The sequence below is a fragment of the Heterocephalus glaber genome, unplaced genomic scaffold (assembly GCF_053883595.1).
Source record: "Heterocephalus glaber isolate CG9 unplaced genomic scaffold, H.glaber_assembly_v1.0 deba00000818, whole genome shotgun sequence".
Lineage (NCBI taxonomy): Eukaryota > Metazoa > Chordata > Mammalia > Rodentia > Bathyergidae > Heterocephalus > Heterocephalus glaber.
The window spans coordinates 9247495-9268720 of record NW_028258164.1 but is presented as its reverse complement, the minus strand read 5'-3'; the positions used below and the strand labels follow the sequence as shown (position 1 = coordinate 9268720).

Below are 21226 nucleotides of genomic sequence, written 5' to 3'. Positions count from 1 at the left end.
ATTAATTTTTAAAATGTTTAAGGCTGCTTGTGTCCTAAGACCATGAAACCTTGCCTTGTCTTGCCTTCCCCAAGACTAATTTCTTCTGTGTTTTCTGTTTTAGAAGCTTTATCATTTTAGATTTTTCCTTTTGTGAGTGGTTTGTAAGAGAGATCTAGTTTTTTTTTCCTCCATTTGTGGAGTTTTACCAGCAACATTTGATGAAAAGACTTTGCTTGTTCTATTTTCACAGTATTCTGTTTTTCTTTATACTTGCATCTTCATCCCAAATATTTATGGGTATATTTGTTTTCCATGCACACCCCCTCTCATTCCATACATACATACCATGTGTATTCTAACCTGTTTCTCAGTGTTCTCTGTGGAGCCTTACTTTTTTATTAATCTGTATTTCTGTCTTTTCTCTGGTTTCTACATTCAGGTTGTCCTTGATTGTGTTTTTATACTGCAAATGAAAAGAATGTGGGGCTGTTTGTATATGGACAGGTTTTTGAACTGGCAGTTTTCATTTACAGGTGAGGGACAGTAGTGTAGGAGCTTAGGTTTTCCCGTGGGTCCCAGAGGTATCCTTTAGATTAATTCATTTTCCTTGGAAAACTGCCTTACAGTTTCCCATTTGGGAGAATTCTTGGCTGCCCTTATTAGACACAAGCCAAGAATTAGGGTGCTACAGCCAGGTTGTTTTTGGTTTTTTTTTCCTTCGGGCATTTTATTTTGTTCTGTTCAGCACTGCATCCTTTAAATGCCTCCTTTTCATGTTCCTGACAGGTGAAGAGCACCCTCCACCCCATAATCTGTTCATTTAATTAGAAGCCCTCTAGTTCATGTTTCTTTCCCTTTTGCCATATGGAATGAAAATTTCCCAGCTGTTGTTATTTGTTTTATAATTAATTCAGTTTTTATTGCATTGTGATCATAGAATACTATCTGGCCCATTTTTTCTATTTGGAATTTGTATGATCTTTTGTGATCTGGATAAACAGATTTTATGACTTTTCAGTACACACTGGAAAAGATGTGTTTTCAGAGTGCAGCATTTGATATGCTTTACTTACTCTTACCTCATGAGTTACTTTTCTTTGTCCTTTATTTTCTTGAATTGAGAAAAGGAAATAAGGTTCTACCCCTAGTAGTATAATGCTCCCTTCTTTGTGTTTTCAGGTACATGTAGGTATATCTTTGTCCACTTTGTACCTTTTATTTCAAGGATATCATTATAGCCTATAATACTTAGATATTTTATTAGAAATACAGAGGAGATACAAGTCCAGAGAAGTGACATCAGAACAGATTTTAAGGAAAATCTGATGCCTGAGTGACGTTCCTATGGAAGATGAGGGAGGAAGTTTTAGAGGGGAAGGAAGGGGCCCAAAATGGCCCTGAGGGAGAGATGAGGTGAGGGGAGAGTGTGGGTGTTAATGAGGTGTGGGGGTGAGAAGGGAGGGAGGTAATGGAGGCGTGGTAGGGGCGGTACTGGGTGCAAAGGAGAGAGGAAGCTCTGGGAAGCCAGAAATGGGGCTTCAGGCGGACGTGGCAGCAAAACCTTTGAAGACAGAGGCAGCCAGTCATAATTTCCATGTTTTTGAGTATTGAGTTTTTTCTTCTGGGAAACTTTGAGTGAAACTCTATGGCAATGAAAATTTGTGGTTTTTAAAAATATACATTTGTTTCTTTTTAAGCTTGGATAAGAGTTTGACTAGATATGCTATCATTTCCTAAGATTCTAAGGAAGGTTTTTAATTCCTTAAACATAATGTGCCTGTGGAGAAGTCCAAGGTTAGCTTGATTGTTTCCTGGTACAGAACACTTCTGGGAGTTCAGTTTGAAGGATCGGTGATGTTAATCCAACATGACTCAGGGTATTCATTCTGTGTCCTGATGTGTGTGACCTCTAAGTCTGTAAGTTCAGATTTACTGCCTGTCCTGAAAACTTTACATTTAATTCTGTGGTGTTCTTAGTAAATCAGTTATATCCATATAATTTAAAGTAAAATTATCATTTCCTTTCGATCTTTTAAAATTCATTTTAATTTCCATTTCTCTTTGTTCATTCATCTTTGCCTTCGATGGCCTTTACTAGATTTTCAGAAATGCTTATTCTGCTTTGAGCAACTTCTTGTACACATTTAATGTCTTTAATGAATTCTGCAAGCTTGGAATTCATCATCTGTGATTTGCTGTATCTTTCAAGAGCTCTTACATCTCTTCTTTAAATGATTTTAATTTTTCATGAAGTTCTTTGAGATTTAGTGACACTTGTAGTCATGGTTTCCATACTCAGTGGCAAAGGTTTTGTGGTCCTTTTTTCATGTTTTTCCTCTTTGCTTTGTGCTATCCTTTCTTCTTGTTTCTCCCCTTTTCTTTTGCTCTTTTCTTTCTCTTTTTCCTTTAGCATCCTGGTTTATTCTAAGTCCTGGGCTAGTACCTTTGTATTGATCTGGGAGTGAATTGAACCCCCCTGGACCACTGGTTTAGAACAGGCTTTTGAGGAGACTGGAAAAGCAGGGGGAACAGGTGTTCTTCCCTGAGACGAAGGGCTGTACACTGGGGAGGATTGGTCTTTGCTGCATACTGCCAGTGGCAGTCCTGTCTCAAATTTCCTACCACTCTGTGGCAGCTGTGTTTCCTGAGTTGATTTTCTATCTGCATCCACACCAAAGACCTCTCTTGGGATCATCTTATATGCTAGTTAAGTTTCATTGCTTTGGCAGCTCTTTCACAAATATTGAGTTTTGCTTAGTTTTATCTAAGATGGAATTTCCTTTTTTTTTGTTTTGTTTTTCATGCAGTTGTTTGGGGTAGAGACAGGACAGAATATTTTCTATACTGTATTAAAATAAGAGTTTTGCTTTCTTTAAATCTCCAGTAAATGTGAACCAGCTAACAAAAAGCATTCTTCAGACTGATATTTAGGATTTGACTGCTTGGTTTTTCCATCCTTTCTGTTTTTATTTGGTAATTTTTCTTCTGATTGTTTTTTAACTTGACTGAATTTCACTATCTATGGTTTGATGAACTAGATGGACTAACTATGAATAAGTATGGCATTGCTGTGCTGTGAGAATTGTTTGTTTGTAGGGCACACATTATTAATGCATTTATTTTTAAAAATTGTAGGGATCAATATTTCCATCTCATTTCATTTCGCTGGGCTATATTGCACTTCTTTGTGCATTTTATGAGGCTGTATATTTTATAAATTATTAATACCAGCTTGAATGCATCTTTAAAAAAGAATAGGAATAAGTTTTACTTACCTGCTATTCCTTCTGGAGACATTGATTTTCTTGTATTACTGAATTGTTAGGATTAGCAACTTATTGTTTATAAGTTCTAAGGTTCAAATATGTGATTAAAAAGTGCATAGTTCTATGGTTTAATAGGGGAGAAAACATCTACTTTTCTTTCAAGGGTCTCTAGACTCTTCTAAAAAAGAAATAAAAGAAAAAAGAAAAACCACTCAGCCTATAAGTGAAAAGGACTAAAATAAGCAGTACTTATAATAGTTTCAAATTTACAAATGCAGCAATTCAAGACACTGTATATAATAAAATATTTTTATCCATCATGAATGCAAGCTGCTTTCCATTCATCTTATTTACAAGCCACAGTGACATTTCTTTAACACGAACCAAGTAAAATTTCCAGCTGCTGAAACTGTTTTTTAAGTCTTAATAAAAACTATATCATCTTTGACAAGTTGAAACTCAATTTTTCCAGCACCATTTATTAAAGAGGCTATCTTTCCTCCAGTGAGGGTGTTTGGCTCCTTTATCGAAGATGAGATGGCTGAGTGTATCTGGAGTTATTTCAGCATCTTCTAATCTGTTCCACTGGTCCTCTGGTCTGTTTCTTTGCCAGTACCGTGCTGTTTTTATCACAGTAGCTTTGTAACATAGTTTCAAGTTGGGGTTTGTGATACACCCTGCCATGTATCTGTTACTTAGAATTACTTTTGCTATTCTGGATCTCTTCTTGTTCCAAATGAATTTTCAGATTGTTTTCTCAAGATCCATGAAGTATGCTGCTGGGATTTCAATTGGAATTGCATTGAATCTATATAGCAGTTTTGGAAGTATGGCCATTTTCATTATGTTGATCCTTCCTACCCGGATGTCTTTCCATTTTCTGATATCATCTTCAATCTCTCTTCAGAGTCCTATAGTTTTCAGGGAAAGGGTCTTTGATTTCTTTCATTAGGTTGATTCCTAGGTATTTCAGTTTTTTGGGTGCTATTGTGAAAGGAATTATTTGCCCTATTTCTCTCTCAGTGAGTCTGTTGTTCATGTAGAGGAAAGCTATTGATTTTTGTGTGTTGACATTGTATCCAGCTACTCTACTGAATTTGGTTATTAAGTCTAGAAGACTTTTGGTGGAGTTCTTGGGGTCTTCTATATAGAGTATCTTGTCATCTGCAAATAATGACCCTTTGACTTCTTCATTTCCTATCTTTATTCCTTTTATTTCTTTCTCTTGTCTAATTGCTGTGGCTAATGTTTCCAAAACTATATTGAACAAGAGTGGTGATAATGGGCATCCTTGTCTTGTTCCTGATTTTAGTGTGAAGGATTTCAGTTTTTGACCATTTAGTATGATACTGGCTGTTGTTTTTTCATAGATGGCTTTTATCAGATTGAGGTAGAGACCGTCTGTTCCAATTTTTTGTAGGGTTTTTTATCATAAATACATGTTGGATTTTGTCACATGCTTTTTCTGCGTCTATGGAGATAATCATATGGTTTTTGTCCTTGACTCTATTGATATAATGTATTACATTGATTGATTTGCGTATGTTGAACGATCCCTGCATCCCTGGGATGAATCCCACTTGGTCAGGGTTTTATGATCTTCTTGATGATCTTCTGCACTAAACTAAAATTGAAGTGGATTAAAGATCTAAATATTAAAATAGAAACACTGAATTGGCTGGAACAGAGGTTAGGTGTAGAACTCTTGAAGACATTGGTATAGGAAAAGATTTTATGAACAAAACCTCAGTTGCCCATGAACTAGCACAAACAATAAACAATTGGTATCCCTTCTTATTAAAAAGCTTCTGCACAGCTAGGGAAACCACCAGCAATGTGAAGAGACAACCCACAATGTGGGAAAAAATCTTCACCTGCTGTTCCTCAGACAAAGGTCTACTATTTCAAATCTATAAAGAACTTAAAAAGATCAGACCTCCCAGATTGAAAGACCCAATCTGAAAATAGGCATTTGAAATGAACAAACATTTCTCAGACAAAGAAGTAGAAATGGCAAGTAAACATATGAAAAAGTGTTAAACACCACTGGTCATTCGAGAGATGCAAATGAAAACAAGGCTGAGATTCCACCTCACCCCAGAAAGAATGGCTGCTATCATGAAATCAACCAGTAACAAATGCTGGCGGGGCTGTGGGGAAAGAGGAACCCTGCTCCACTGCTGGTGGGAGTGTAGACTGGTGCAACCACTGTGGAAATCAGTGTGGAGATACCTCAAAGAACTAGGAGTGAAAGTCCCATTTTACCCAGCTGTTCCCCTGCTGGGTATCTTCCCCAGAGAATTAAAAGACTCATACCACAGTGATATATGTGCACCCATGTTCATTGCAGCCCAGTTTGTAATAGCTAAAACTTGGAAGTGGCCCAAATGCCCATCAACTGGAGACTGGATAAAGAAAATGTGCTTTTCTTTTTAAAATGGAGTACTACTCATTCATAAAAATAAGAAATTTGAGACATTTATTGCTAAATGGATGCACATTGAGGCGATACTCTTAAATAAACAGGACACACACGTGTAAATACCGAATAGTTTCTCTGGTGTGAGAAACTGAAAGTGTAAATAAGGACTAAAAGGTATAATAGATAATGTGAAATAGGAAGAAAAGGGGTGAAGGGGAAGTGGGAGGTGCAGGGGAAAGGAAAGAAGGGAATGGAATTAATATGAGAAAATGAAAAAATGTAAAAGTCTTTGTAAATAGGGATGGAGGGGTTGAAGGGAGGGCTGGGCAAGGGTGAAAAACAAGAACCAAGAGAGATTATGTAAAGGTGCACATTTCCAATGATGAATGTCATTATATTGTATACCTAAAATGTACCAGTGATTAAAATGAATAACTGATAATGCAAAATAGGAAGAAAAGGTCCAAAGAGGTAGGGGAAGCGGGAGGGGTAGGGGAAAGGAAAGAAGGGAAAGGAAAAATTATGAGAAATGCAAAAAAAGGAAACAAAGTCTTTATAAATGGGGAAAGGTGGGCAGGAAATGGGGAAAAAATAACCAAGATACATCATGTAAAGATACAAGTTCCCAATGATAAATGTAAATGTATACCCAAAATGTACCAATAACAGAGTTTAAGGGGGGAAAAAAACTATATCATCTAACAACAAATCCCAGTGATGTCCTTTTTGCTCTTTTACACTGACTCTTGATTTCATTTACCTTCATGAATGCAAGTAACTTTCACTGAGGTTTAGTGCTTGAGGTAGGATTAGAATAAATTAAAGGAATTATCTTTGCATCATTTACTGTACCACACACAAGGTGTTGGTTAAAATTATAATCTTGCATTCTTTAAATTTCACAATTAAAACAAGTCAAAAAGGCTTTGAGCTCTGGAACAGAAAGTCTAGCTCAATGTTACGTCCACTTTTTAAATAAAAATTGAAGATTCCACTATTGTAGATTTGAGTTAAAACTTGTGCAAAAGCCTGGAGAATTTTTAAATACCCATTCAACTTCTTCCTTGGAGTGACAGTACTTGCTGTATACAGTGTCTGCTTTTGTGCAACTGTTTATCTTTTAGCTTTGTTGATTCTGATAATATAGTAAAAAATAGTAAATAGATAAATGGTAATAAATTTCTGCATGTTTGATGTTTTGTTTCAGTTTTGTTTTGTTTAAAGTTTGTTTCTTTAGCAAAGAAATAATACCAAATGATAATTATTGTTATTTTCCCAGGCTTACCAACAGTATTGTGACGAATCTATCCTAGTTTCAGCAAATCTAGCTAGGTTTTGCTGTTATTTATTATTTTTATTTCTGGGCTTCCCCTGGAATAATTTAATTTGTTTTTCTCATCTATCTAATTCATGCTTTTAAAATAATCAAAATAATGTTACTTTTTTATTATTTGTGACCTCCATTTTTTTGGTTCACTTTCTTTTGTGACCCAGCTGAATCTGCTTTTTCCTTTCTGTATGCCCCCTTGGAACTGTTCTTAAAATAAATTTTAATGTGTATATCCAAGGCATATAACATGCTATAGGATTCATTTATAGCATAAAAAGCTTATTTATAGTCAAGCAAATTAACATATCTGTTGGCTCACATAATTACTCATTTTTGTGTGTTTTTGTTTTTGTGGAAATAACAGTGAAAAATCCACTGATTAAGCATGAATTGCAAATACAATGCAATTTGATTATGTATATTGTAGGCCTCATATTGGTACATTAGCTTTCTAGACTTGTTCCATAGAGATTTGAGTGAACTCCACATTAGGAATCATTGTGTGGTATTATTACACATCTCTCATACTGTAGTGGCCACGGTTGCTTAATAAAATATAAGGTGATTTAAATATATATATATTTATATCTTATCTCCATATTTTAGAAAAGTAAAAGACAAAGGAAAATTAATGTTTATCTTGTTCTTTGTTTGTTAAAGTATTTTAAATTCAATTTACAAGCTATATTTTATACATTCAGAAATTTCCTTTGGGGTCTGTATTATGTATATTTGAAAGTAAGTATATGTAAGATTCAAAACACTAGGGATATTTTTCCTTATCAGTTACACTTCATACAAATTATTTCAGTCTTTGCTGATAAAGCATGCACAGATGGAGGTACATCCTTTTGATATACACAGCACAAAAGTACATTTTATAGTTGAATTTACTTTGTATTTCTGGCTAGAATTTTAAACCGATCCTTATGGGAAAATGCCTAATAAACTCATAGTCCCACAGGGCCTTTTGTACTTTCGTGAGTTAAGACAAAAAGTATTTTTTAAAATCTGGAATGGCTCGATCCTTTCAGAGGCATTTAGGCTTGGTGTCTTTTGGTTTAGTTCAACAGGTGCTTTTAGAAGGGTACAAATGTATGCAGAGTGTCCCTTTTAGGCCAGCTGGATCATACCCTCATTCCAACTGCGTACTTCTGCTCCTGCCCTTTCTGGTACTACTGTGTACTTTATTATTTTGTTCATCCATAAAGTATCTGCTGCATCTCATTGCTTACCATCACTTTTGTTCTTACATTATGAGGTGAAGCAATCAGACAGAAGTTGCCACTTCACGCTGTCTGTCTGTGATATCTGGGGGTGGGGGTACTGTCATCCACATGGGAGATGACAGGAACTATCCAGTAGATTCCAGAGGGCAGTCAGAAGGACTTAACTGGACTCTCATCACCAGTGGCAATAATTTAGTAGTAGAGTCCTAAAGAAATAGGAGACAGGAGTAGCAATGTCATGGGATCTTGATAAAAGAGGGACCCAGAATGTCACAATTGTCTAATAGATAGATTGAGTGTTCAGTAAGTCTGAAATTGAAGATGAGTTGATTTGTGTGCATCTGGGATAAACATGAAGGCAATTTAACTAGGATATCAGTTACTTTATTAATTTACTTGAATTTAGTGGGTAGGTCTAATATAGTTTTGGGGTGATGGTCTTGCTTTTAAAATGCAACATTCAGCCAGGCATGGTGCTGCATGCCTGTAATGCCAGCTTTTGAGAGGCTGAGGCAGGAGGATTTCTGTGAGTTCAAGGCCAGTCTGGACTACATAGTGAGACCCTGTCTCGGAAAAAAATTATAAATAAATAAATAAATAAATAAATGTAAAATGTAACATTCAGAGAATAGTAATGAGCAGTCAGCCTTCCAACTAGCTGTTATAGGACTCTGGCAGCCTACTTCCAACTAGCTGTTATAGGATTCTGGCAGCCTACTGAGGAATAAATAGTCTTCCGTTTTGAGTACCAGATCTCAGTTGGGAGAGATTTTGCCTAAAAGGGCACTTTTGTCATTTGCAGATATGTTTGATTGTCACAGATGGGAAATGCTATTGACATGTAATGAGACCGCGCTAAATATCCTAAAATGCTCCAGCCAGCTGCCTATAACAAAGACCCCAAATGTGAACTGTGCCTAAGTTGAAAAATTCTGAATTATAGCAACAAATGTCTCGTTCTCTTTTCTTTTTTAGTGGTGTGAAATACTCATCCCTTTTATGAAAAACTTTTTAAATTTCATAACAAAATAGAGTAAGAATAGTTAATAGACTGTGTATCATAATCTTTAAAAATGGCCAAATTTTACTCAGGTGTAGAAATCATAGATAAAAAAGACCCTGTCTTACAAAGAAGAAACAGATAAAAGCACAAAACTTTCTCTGAACTAAGAGTAAATAGTAGCATAAATGAAAAAAACCATGTATACTAAAATATTTTTGAAACTGTATAAATAATTTTGGGAATTATTTGGACTTCTTTCTACTCGCCCTTTGTCTATCTTCTATTTTGATATACATAATTTGGGGGGAGATTTTCTCATATATGAGAAGCTAGGCAATATTTAAGCTTGTGGCTCTGACTTATTTCATTTAACATTATGTTCTCAAGTTGCATCCATTTGCCTACAAATGCCTCGAGTTTATCTTCCTTTATGACAGAGTAGTACTGTACTCCATTGTGTATGAATGCCACATTTTTCTTATCCATTCATCTGTTGACAGATATACCATATCTGCTCTTTCCAAGATTTAGTTGTTATAAATTTGTGTTGCTACAAATGTGGGAATGCATTTAAGCCTGTAATATGATGACTAACTCTCTGGGGAAGATACCTAGAAGGGAGAAAGCTGGGTTAAGTGGAACTTCCAGTTTTAGTTTTTTGAGGAATCTCCCCACTAATTTTCACAGTGGTTGTACTAGTTAAAATCGTTTATACATTTTTCATTCACTGTAAATTTAGTTGGTTTGTTTGCCACCTCTTCCCTAAAGAATGACCGATCTTTAGTAATGATCAAGAATGTGTGAAAGCCACCTGGACATGGTAGCTCACACCCATAATCCCAGCTACTTGGAAAGCTGAGGCAGGATGATCACAAGTGTGAGGTCATCCTGGGCAGTTTAGCAAGACTCTGTCTCAAAATAACATTAAAAAAATTTTTTTTAAGGGATGAGGAGGTAGCTCAGTGGTAGAATGCTTGTTTAATATTCAAGAGGTCCTAGGTTCAATCTTTAGTTACAATATCATTAAAAAAAGGAAACAGCAACCTTCATTGTTCCTAAGAATCCACTTTTGGAGAAACACTCCTATATCAGCTTCACATAAACAGGACCACTTCTATTTTTCTGTGCTACTTAGCAGTTTTTATATATTATGAGCTTTACCCATCTTTTAGAAAAGTTTCTCTGTATCACATAAGGATGAAAATTTGATATTTTGCTATTTCCTTAAAATTTCTTTGTAATGATTTATTTCATTTCACTGAGTTGTAAAGTATCTGATTGCACTTTATAAATAGGATCAAGGATGACTAAATGTCATACTTTATCTGTACCTTGCATTAGTAGAGGAGGAGGATATGGAAGGTGGCAGAAAGGGTAATAGAACTTAAACAGCAATATTTGCTAAAAGGCAATAAACATTTTCATTACATAGCATGAACCAAATCATTAGGGTTAGCGTAGCATTAAGCATGTACACACTCAGTATAAATATCGCTTGATTTTTATTTGAAATAAGAATACTTCTGTGCTACTGGCTTGATTTAAATTTAGAGAGTCTTTCACCCATTATTTGTGTAATAGTACAAATAATGTGAGCTTTCTTAATAATTGTGCATAAATATACTATAAATAAAATCTTCAATCTAAAACTCAAAGAGTTCTCTAAACAGCAGTTAATTTTATGTGCATTTCAGTATTCCTCTGAGCACAGTAAATTATTTTATCTCTTGAGGAGAACATATATTTCCAAGAAATGCCTTGAATAAAAGTTTTCCATGTAAAATAAAGTCTTGAAAGAGAAAGCTTTCTAATTCATCTCTGTTAATCATGTCCATGAACTAACTGATTTGGAGCATAATCAAGTCTTTACTAGTGATCGTATATACCAATAACAGGCAAGATGTCTCTTCTTAAGGGCTTGCTCTGACTTAGATTTGTGGATTCAATGTATTTAAAGTAGACGTTAGTATTTAGACAAATTAGGGCTCCTTGTTTCTTCAAGTGATAAAACCCAACTCATACTGAGGCCAGAAAGTTTATTAGCTCATATAATTGAAAAGGCTAGTGCCTGGCTTTGTATTCTCTCGTCTTCTAGGTTTATTTTCACTATATCGCCTTCATTCTCAGAACCAACATGATAGCCCATCATAGATCTAAGCTTTCACTCTCACAAGCTGTGTGACAGGAGAGGAAACCTGAAGAGTCTCTTTAGGTCTCATTAAGTCCCAGAATGTCTCACATCTGTCTCTGACTTAGTCACGCTGGCAAGACATTGTAATTACATGGATTGAGCCATATGCTAAACCTGGATTTGATTGTGGTTTAATGCCAATTAGGGGCTTGAGAGTGCAGGGGGAGAGTTGTCTCAAAAATTAACTTATGTACAAAATCACTTTTGCACAAATTTGTCCCTTTTCCAGACATACCACAGTAACCAACTTCTTACACTTATAAAAATATAAATACAAAACATGCCTTATTATAATTAATCATGACCATCTTATATATGTTTTCTCCCTTGCTTTTATCATTGATCAGAATATTTGGCATCTTCCACTTAAGATCTCCAAGGGAGATTCTATAACTTATTTTTAAATAACAGAAATATCCTAGTCATTCTGTTATCAAGTGCTTAGAAAGTACCAACAGTGAACACCCAAATGTTCTTGAGGATATTTCATGAAATGAAGCCTTCCATTAATCTTTATGTAAAATATATTTGCTATTTGTTTTCACTGTATTTGTGGGTTTTTGACATGGGCAGAAAATACCTGTAGGTAACTTATATAAATACTTCTTAAAGACTACATTGTTGATTTTGTCTATTATACTAAAAAAATAAAAAAATGTGGATGAGAAAAAAAATACATAGTTTTAGAGCTTAATTTAAGCATAGAACATGGCTTTGTACCTATATTGTCCCTAGTGATGAAAATTGATTAGACATGTATTTTCAATAAAAAAATAGATTGAAGGCTTACTAAGACATGAAACTCATAAAAAATTGGGGAAGAGCTTTGTTACTTTAGTCTTGACGGTGATTTCAAAAATATCACCTCAAATACAGAGGTAGTAAAAGTAGAAATACAAAAATGGGACCTCGTGAAGTTTAAAAGCTTTTGCGTAGCAAAAGGAGTATCAGTATAAAGGCAGCCTATGGAATGGGAAAAATATTTGTAAGCCATACATCTGATCGAGGGTCATTTTTTAAAACATATAGGGGATTTCTACAACTTAGCTACAGAAAAGTAATAATCCAGTTTCAAAACTGATAAAGGATATTTTATTGTATAAATTTAAGATGTATGCATAGTAGTTTGATGTACCTATAAATTGTAAATGACTACAGATAAGCAGTTTAACATGTTCATCATTTCAGATAGTTAGCCCTTCTTTGATGAGAGAATCTAAAGTCCGTTCTCTTCAAAAGTGGGTAAGGAACTCTAATAGAAATTGAAGAGACATTCCTTCAAAAAAAGACAGGGAAGTGGCTAACTGGAACATTAAAAGATGCTCAGTGCCACAAGACATGAAAGAAATGCAAATCAAAATCGCACTAAGATATCACTACATGTCTTTTTTTTCCCCAAAAGTATATTGTGTATGTATGTGCGTGTGTGTGTGTGTGTGTGTACATATAGCTATTAAGGATTTGAAGAGATTGAAATCCTTGTATACTGTGCAGAGAATGAAAAATTTTAGAGTTGCTATGTATAACAGTATGGAAGTTCCTCAAAACATTAAAAACAGAGCTAGCATCTGATACTGTAACCCCACATTTGGATGTTTATCCAGAAGTATTGAATTCAGGATCATGAGAATGCAGTAGCATTCCCGTTTGCTGCAGCATTGTACAAAATAGCTGAGAGGTGGAAATGACCTAAATGACCTAAATGTCAATCAGCCTATGAGAGAAGAAAATGTGGAATGAATATATGTGTATGTATACACACATATCTATGTGATGAATGTAATTATGCCTTAGAGAAAGAAATCCTGTAATTTGTGACAATGTGGATGAACCTAGAGAATATTTTGCTACGTGAAATAAGCTAGTCCAAGAAAGACAGATACTGCATTCTTCCACTTAGATGACATTTCTCAAATAGCCGCACTCATAGCAATGGAGAATTGAATTGTGTTTGCCTATGCTGTGTTAGGGAGAACAGGGAATTGCTGTTTCAGTGGGTATAAAGCTTCAGTTATGTTGGAAGGGTAAGTTCAAGAGATCTTCCATACTGTGTGACATTGTGATTGTAAGAACAATGCTGTATTGTACACTTGATGTCTTAGAGTAAGTCTGATCTTGTGTTCTTACCACAATAAAAGGTTAAAGACAAGTTCAGGTGATCTGTTGTATAACACGGTGATGATATAGCTAATGATAATATATTGTGTTCTTAAAAGTGCAAAAATTGAATGGTAAGTGTTTTTACCACAAGAATAACTACGTGAAATAATGCATATGTTAATTAACTAGATTTGACCATTTAACAGCATAAGCATATATATATATATATATATATATCCATATATATTTAAAAAGATGTTGTACGTAGTAAATACATACAAGTTGATCTGTTAATTTAAAAGTCTGGTGTATGTGCTGCTGAAGTGAGCACAAATTTAAAATATAAAAAAAAACCAAAAAGTTATCTTCCATAGTGTCTAACAGTGAACCTTCCACTGCCCACTGTGTAGATGTGGATGGACTCACATCTTTAAAACAAGATTATTGCTTCCTTATTAACCTGTAATTATTAGTGGACTGTTCCTGAGGCTCATCAGGGATACAGTGCTTTGCCTACAGTTAGACTAATGTTGGTGCTAGAAGTGGCTAAAGCGTAGAATTTGTAGAGTATATGACTTAATAGTTTTTCTTAGACGTGGTAGAGAATCCTAGCTCTACCTTTGATTACTGAGATACTAGATTTTTTTCCAGAGACTTAAAGATTAGTTAACTCTTGCCCACACTAGAGGAGTGGGACTGTGTTAAGAATAAACCATATTTGAGTAACTGGAGTTATTTAGCTCTTTGGGGCTTCGGTTAGACATCTTTTCAATCAGATTGTGCCCCTTCTGTTCTCCCCATTAACTGTAGGTAACTTTGACTTAATCCTGACCAAGCCTGACAAAATATTTGATTTGTTCCCAAAAATGGTGTTGGGAATTTTCTTGTTAACTTAAGTATATATCTATTTTAGTTATTTCTTTTGGTTGTAAAATTAAACTTATGTCATATTCCTTGTAAAAATATTTTTAAAGAGTGATGAAATGTCTTTTCCAACTGGTGGTGCATACCTTTAATCCTAGAGTTCTGTGAGCCTGAGGCAGGAGGACCACAATTTCGAGCCCAGTCCTGGCAACTTAGTGACTTGGTATGACCATATCTCAAAATAAAAAATAGAACTGGGAATGTAGCTCAGTGTGAAGGCCCTGGGTTCAATCTCCTGTTGTCCTCCCCCCGCCCCGGCCAAATGTTTTCCATGATCCTATCTCTATTTCTTATAAATGATCACTGTTGAATAGTTCCATGTGTGCAAAACAAACACTGGGCCTGTGTTTGAACTACTGAACTGACAAGGCGTGGGTCTTATTCAACACGAAGTTTACTTAGCTTTCAGGGAAGGCTACAAGACAGGTATTCAAGCTTAAATGATGACAAAAATAATGAGGTCTAGTCATCTCCCAGGTGTGGCTTTGAAATGTCTCAGTCACTGCACATTAGCTATGCATATTGCCATGTGAGCCATTGATTCTCAAATGTCTTTAGCATTTATGTCTCAGTAGTTGTCCAAGAGTTCCCTTAGGGTTGTGAGAGTTGTCCTTAGTTCTCAGTGCAGGTGCATCTTATCAATGCTGATTACTTGATCTACAATCTTGGCACAAAAATCTTTCCCTGATTCTTAGTTTTCTTAGATTTGGTTTCCTTCTATACTTTCCCTGAGTTGCTGTTGAAAGAATACCTGACCAAGGGAAATGGAAAATTATTGAATAACAATATCTTACATGATAACAAACTAATACATAAGATCTATTTTATTTTGATGGTCGCATATTAGAATTGTAAGCTAGTGATCAGTATTTACCTGGTGGCCATACAAGTTTGCTCTTATTTTTCATGATTACACATAATGTACATATTCTCTAGTAAACTTGGACAAATATTTATGTAAACTTTGTAGTACTTTTGCATGGAAGAATATATGCATATAAATTTTTTATAAATCTTCCAAACTGTCGTTCAAATTTATAGTCTCATCAAAAACATGAGAATTTCTTTATACATTCCTTCTGTTATCTGTGTTACCTTTATTTAATCATTGAACATTTTTTGTCAGCTTAGTGGACTGTACATAATAATCTTGACTTTTGCCTTAAAGTACTTATGATTGGCTAAAGGTCATAGGACTAACAAATAGCAGACTGAGATTAGAATCAAAATCTACCACTGTTTTCCTTTTAGGCAACTTTTTAGTTTTTCTTGAACCTAAGTACTTGGAACTAATATAACCATCTACTTTTCAGGAAGTCAGATTCTTTCTGTTCAGGTTTATTCAACAGAAATCTTTGAGATAGCTAAGTAACTTGAAATTGTGAATGGAGTTCTTCATTATTTGTCAGTATCATTAAAATTACATTATGCCAAATTGAAAAAATCTTCTTGTTTAAGATATATTTAACATACACTTAAAATATAAAGTTGCTGTAGAGTTTTTTAATATATTTAATCTTCAGCTGTTACATAGTAACTTTTTAACTATTGAAATTACACTATTTGACAAATCTACAAAAACTTTGCTATGTTAGCCAATGGAAATATTACATTAAAAGATAATTTGTGTAGTTAAGCTTGGGATAGTTTAAACAGTGGCAAAGTGAACATATGTTTGAGGCAAATTCATTGGGATTTATCAAACATATACCATTTTAGTGGGCCCTCTTCTTCCAGTACCTTTAGTTGGTCAGATTCATTAACAGTGATATCTGTTTATCTGTTTTTCAAATTGTTATCTGTGAATACAGGCCAGCATTATTACTATATGCTTGAAAGACATTTTTGCAAATTCAGTTTTATTTGTATATGTGGAAAATACTTAAACTTGGTTAAAACAGTTTTATTACTTTAAAATGGGTAAAAAAATGTAATGGGTAGAATACATTTTTCATGATACTTTTTGATAATAAGGTGTAAGCTCAAACTTGTGTTTTCTTTCACATGCATTGAACCCTTACTTTCCTCCTGGATATAATTAGAGAATATAAATTTCATAATGATTTCATCTGTCTTTGCCATTTAAAACAGGAATAAATGGACGAATTCAGTTCCTTTCATTTAGATATTTGTCTTTTCATAAACTGCTCTAAAACTATCAATTTAAATGTAGGGAATAAAAACAATAGGCATCAGCACATTTTTTAATTGCAGTAGTAACAGAGATCTTAAAATGATTTTATTAATAATGTTTACATATGTGTCTATTGAAATTCATCTCTCCTTTTTTTCTCATGGTATTTTGATGCCGTTATTCTAGCACTCATCATAGCACTGTATATTGCATATATTTGCTTCTCTTTCCAGTTTTTCCACTGTAATGTGAGCCTGGAGAGCTGAATCTACTTGTTATTCATCTTTCTTTGTCATTTACAGCCTGAGACATAATAAGCTATAAATGTTATTTGTTTAATGCAATGCTGGGGATCAAACTCAGAGCCTTATGCATGCTGAGCAGGCTGTCTACTACTGAGCTACACCCCCACCCCCAGCCCGCAATAGATTAAAAATGAATTCAGTCTTTGGGAAGTAATGTAGTGAGAAAAATTGACAAGTCTTTCTATTCATCTTTAGCCACTAAAATCTATTTCTTAGATGTTTATATTACTTTAGTGAATCAGTTTTTACATAAAAAAGATTCCATATACTTGTTAATTTTGTTTATAGAGTTGTTTTATATACTCTGAGGATAATTACTGATAGTTTACCATCTGTTTCTATTAATCAGTCTTTTCAATCTCCCTAATCAGTTGTTTTATGCTACAGTTTATATGGGAAATAATCTCTCCCTTTTGCCTTTTTATGGTTTTGATATGTAGGGAATGTATAATACATTCTGTGATCTTCTACAAGTTATGTTTGTGGCATAATTTTGACCTTGAGTATCACTTCTTATAAAGTATTGTAAGTGGTAAAGTGAGATACCCTTGATGGTTGTTTTTATAAAAAGTCTTGGTTTGCACTGTCTGTGAGGCCCTCCACTCCTAACAACACAGATATTTTAATATTTTATTTTCATTCTAATAAAAATGGAAAATTAGTCTTTGTTAAATGCTTATTGTGTTCTAGTATTGTGTTGACCACTATTGTTTATACCTCGAAATTTGGAGATTATAAATACTCTTAAATGTATAACTAGCAAAAAGGTAGGATGTTTTTATAAAATAAAGAAGTTTCTCATCAAAAATGTAGCTTGTTTCTTCTGAAACTGAGTGCCCCTGGCATTTGCTCATTTTTGTGACTTAGGGCTTTGATTTTAACAGCTGTGTGGGGGCAGGAGCAAGGCTTTGGTCTGTTAAATGTAAGGAAATCCCCTAAATATCCCATTAACTCTCCTACTCCATAGGATAAAAAATAATGTTTGATCTGAAAGTAGTCTGATTTTTTGAAAATGCAATTAATATTATAAACATTAGCAAGAAGTCATTAGAAAAGTCTTTTGGATTAAAAAAAGATATAAAACTTCTTTAAAAAGAATGAATAAGACTAAACTTTTCAGAGGTCGGGATTTAGCTCAGTGTTGCTGCCACCTGCCTCGCAAGCCCAAGGCCCTGAGTTCAATCCCTGGTGCCAAAAAAAACAAAAACAAAAAACTAAACTTTTCAAACAGGTGACCAGGTGTCATTGAAGAGAGACTTTATAAACTGAGATATTTAAAGAAATTATCTACACTAACAAAAAGAGATGAAAGAAATTAAACCATTTAAAAAAGTATAAAAGACAGAATGAGACTGTCCAGAAATATGTTTAGTGGAATGCCCAGAAATATATAGAATGAAAGATAGGAAATAATTGAATTAAAATGACAAAAATTATCCAGAACTGAAGAAAGATCCTCAGATTTAGGGTGTCCAGTTAATTCCAAATAAGATATATGGTAATGAAATTTAAAACACCAAAGACAGAAGGAAGATCTTAAAAATAGCCACAAAGAGAAGACAAGTTAGACAACATTAAGAACAGACAGCAACTTTCTAAAAGGATCAGTGTCCCACTGCAAGTCAGAAACTAACGTATTAATGTAGTGAAAGTTACAACCAGTGTACATATAGTATTGTACTCCACTAATCAGTCATTCAAAGGTAAGGTGGTAGTGAGTACCTTTGTAGCCATCTAGAGAAATTTCCTGAGTACTTTAAACTGGCATGGGGATATAGGTGTACAATTTCAAGAAATGGTTAGGTAACTTAATTAGAACTGAGACAGTTTCATTCTTTTTCAAGTACTTAAATATCTCACCCTGGAATGTGGAAAAATTGGGATAAACTTTTTACTGTGGAAATTATGGATTTTCTTCACTGGTTTATATCTTAGTTACTTTTTTCTTTGCTGAGACAAAAGACACAACACACAAAGTTAAAGGAGGAAAGGTTTATTTAGCTCACAGTTTGTAGAGGTTTCAGCCCATAATCAGCTAGCTTCAAGGCAGGGTGGCAGGGCAGAGAACAATTCATGGTGGGCAGAGGGTAGCAAAGCAACTAGGCAAAGGATCAGATAAGCCTCCTTCTGTCCCTTATATCATATCCAAGCTCCTGGGATTAGGGTGGTGCCAACGCCCATCAGTGGACTGACTTAGTAATCACCTACCCTTAATCCTAGTACCTTTAATTGTAGCAGTGCACCATGAATCAGTCACACACTCTAGATCAACCACCTCTGAAAAAGCCCCTCCTATGACTGCATGAAACTGTAGGGGAACATGTAGACAAAAGCCATAATAGTTTATTATTAGCTTGTATAATTTTATCCTTGTAGAACAAAACACATGTCATTAACCTTTTATTTAGTTGTTCTAGTTATCTGAACTATTTTACATTTCAGCCAAGGAATACACAGTACATAAGGGAAAGTGACCATTTCTTTTCTTCTTTCCCAATTTCAGTTCCACATATCATTAATTTTAATTTCACAAAAAGGTAGTTTCTTAGTTCATAAGTTGGATTTTAACTGTCAGATCCTTTAATCAAAGGCTCCAGCCTTTTTTTTTTTGGTACTGATCTGAAGACCCTGTCACATTGTCTTAATAACTTCAGCCAAGTACCTTTTGGTTTGATGGTTTGTAATGTTCACTCTGAAATGTTGCTAAGATTCTTTGTATTTCTGTGAAAAAAAAAAATGAGAGAAATAGTACCAGCATCAAAGGTAGCATTTCAGAAGCCGAAAAATCTTCAAGAAGTCATCATTCATCAGCAGCATCAAATCCCAGAGCAGTAGCAAGAAAGAGAGAAAAGCCTGAGTAGAGAGGAAGCTGGCTTTACTTGATTATTTTAACATTTCTCAAATTTCAATTTGTACCACTTTCACACCTTTTACATTAGTCCCATATTGTCTGGATTGTTTATATTTTAAAATAATCATAGTAATTCTTTATATTTATTTTTATTAGTATATGCTTGCAGTACATAATTATTATATTCATTGTGGTTGATGCATGTATATAACATACCTTTATTCTTTTTACATCTCCTTCCCTTCCTCTCTCTTCCTCTCCAACCCTGTTCCATTTCTTGGTTCCCTTCCTATTTGCAAAAGATCCATCTCCCTTATGATTTATTTTTTTATTTTATGTTTTCATTAAATTGATACATTCTAGCTATACAGTATGATGACATTCATCATTGGGAATTTGTACCTTAGGATTTCTTTTTTAAAGAAAATATTTTCATCAGAATAATGAAATTTCATAATGCCCGGCAAAAAGAAAGTATTTGTAAAAATCTATAAAAAAGGAAAACACAATAGCTGTATCCTATATCCTGTCATTGAGCCCAGGACTACCTTCTCTTACAAAGAAGGAAAAACAAGTGTCAAGAAATATTGCAAACATGCAGGCACCATCTGGAGGCTCCTCTTGTATTGAAACAGAGAGATTGAGGAAGATGCACAAAGGTAATAAACTTGATCTGTAGGTGATTCTATCTTCCTTGTCTTGTGCTATGTAGCATGACTTTTGTTCCAGCAGTGTTACAGATGACTATGAAATGATCCAGGTAGGTTAGAGTGACTATATATGTTTCTGAGTCTCTATCTTCCAGTGTTTATTATTTGGAAGATATTGCTCTTTATTTCCTATATTGAAATGGTTTTAATTTTTTTTATTTGAAGCTCTTTTTAGAGCCTGTGCTGATGGAGGTGCCAACCGTTTATATGATATCACCGAAGGACACAGAGAGAGGTATGCTTTCAGCTAGTGCCCATACATTACTAACTTCTGCTCATCTTTGTTTTATTATCTACTTAGTAAATGGATACTAGTAATTTTCTTTCAGTGTCTTTTACAGAAAAGATCTCAGTGAGAGTGAGTTGCTTAACCATGTTGTATTTCTTTAAATGGAATTTCTTAGGCCCATCTATTCTTTTTAAAAACCCTCCTACTTCAAAGCCTCATTAAGTAGCATTATCAAATATTGGTATTTGTGAGGCTTTTGAACATTGGCTAAAATAAAGCTTCATCTAGCAATTTGAGTTTTATTCAAATACATTAAATGAATACAAACTGATCTCATATAAAAGAAATATATTCTATTATAGATTATGTGAGATTTTATATTAATGTAGGGTAGGGCCCACAATGAGTCACTCTAACTTAATTACTTCTGAGTTATGCTCACATATATATTTAAGGGATAATGTGCTTTATTTCTTAATGATTTGCCATCTGCACTGTCTGCTTTTCTTGATGTGCATGGTGAGCTATTTTTAGCTGAGAATATGTTTAA

The 21226-nt window shown here is 34.4% G+C and overlaps 1 protein-coding gene across 1 annotated transcript in view; it reads left to right on the top strand.

The window, feature by feature from the left end:
- Tpk1 (thiamin pyrophosphokinase 1) overlaps positions 1-21226 on the top strand; it is a 412808-nt gene that overhangs the window by 109354 nt on the left and 282228 nt on the right. Inside the window, exon 7 of the mRNA XM_087207730.1 lies at positions 20613-20682. Coding sequence (XP_087063856.1) covers positions 20613-20682 — 70 coding nt within the window. The remainder of the gene's footprint in view (positions 1-20612; positions 20683-21226) is intronic.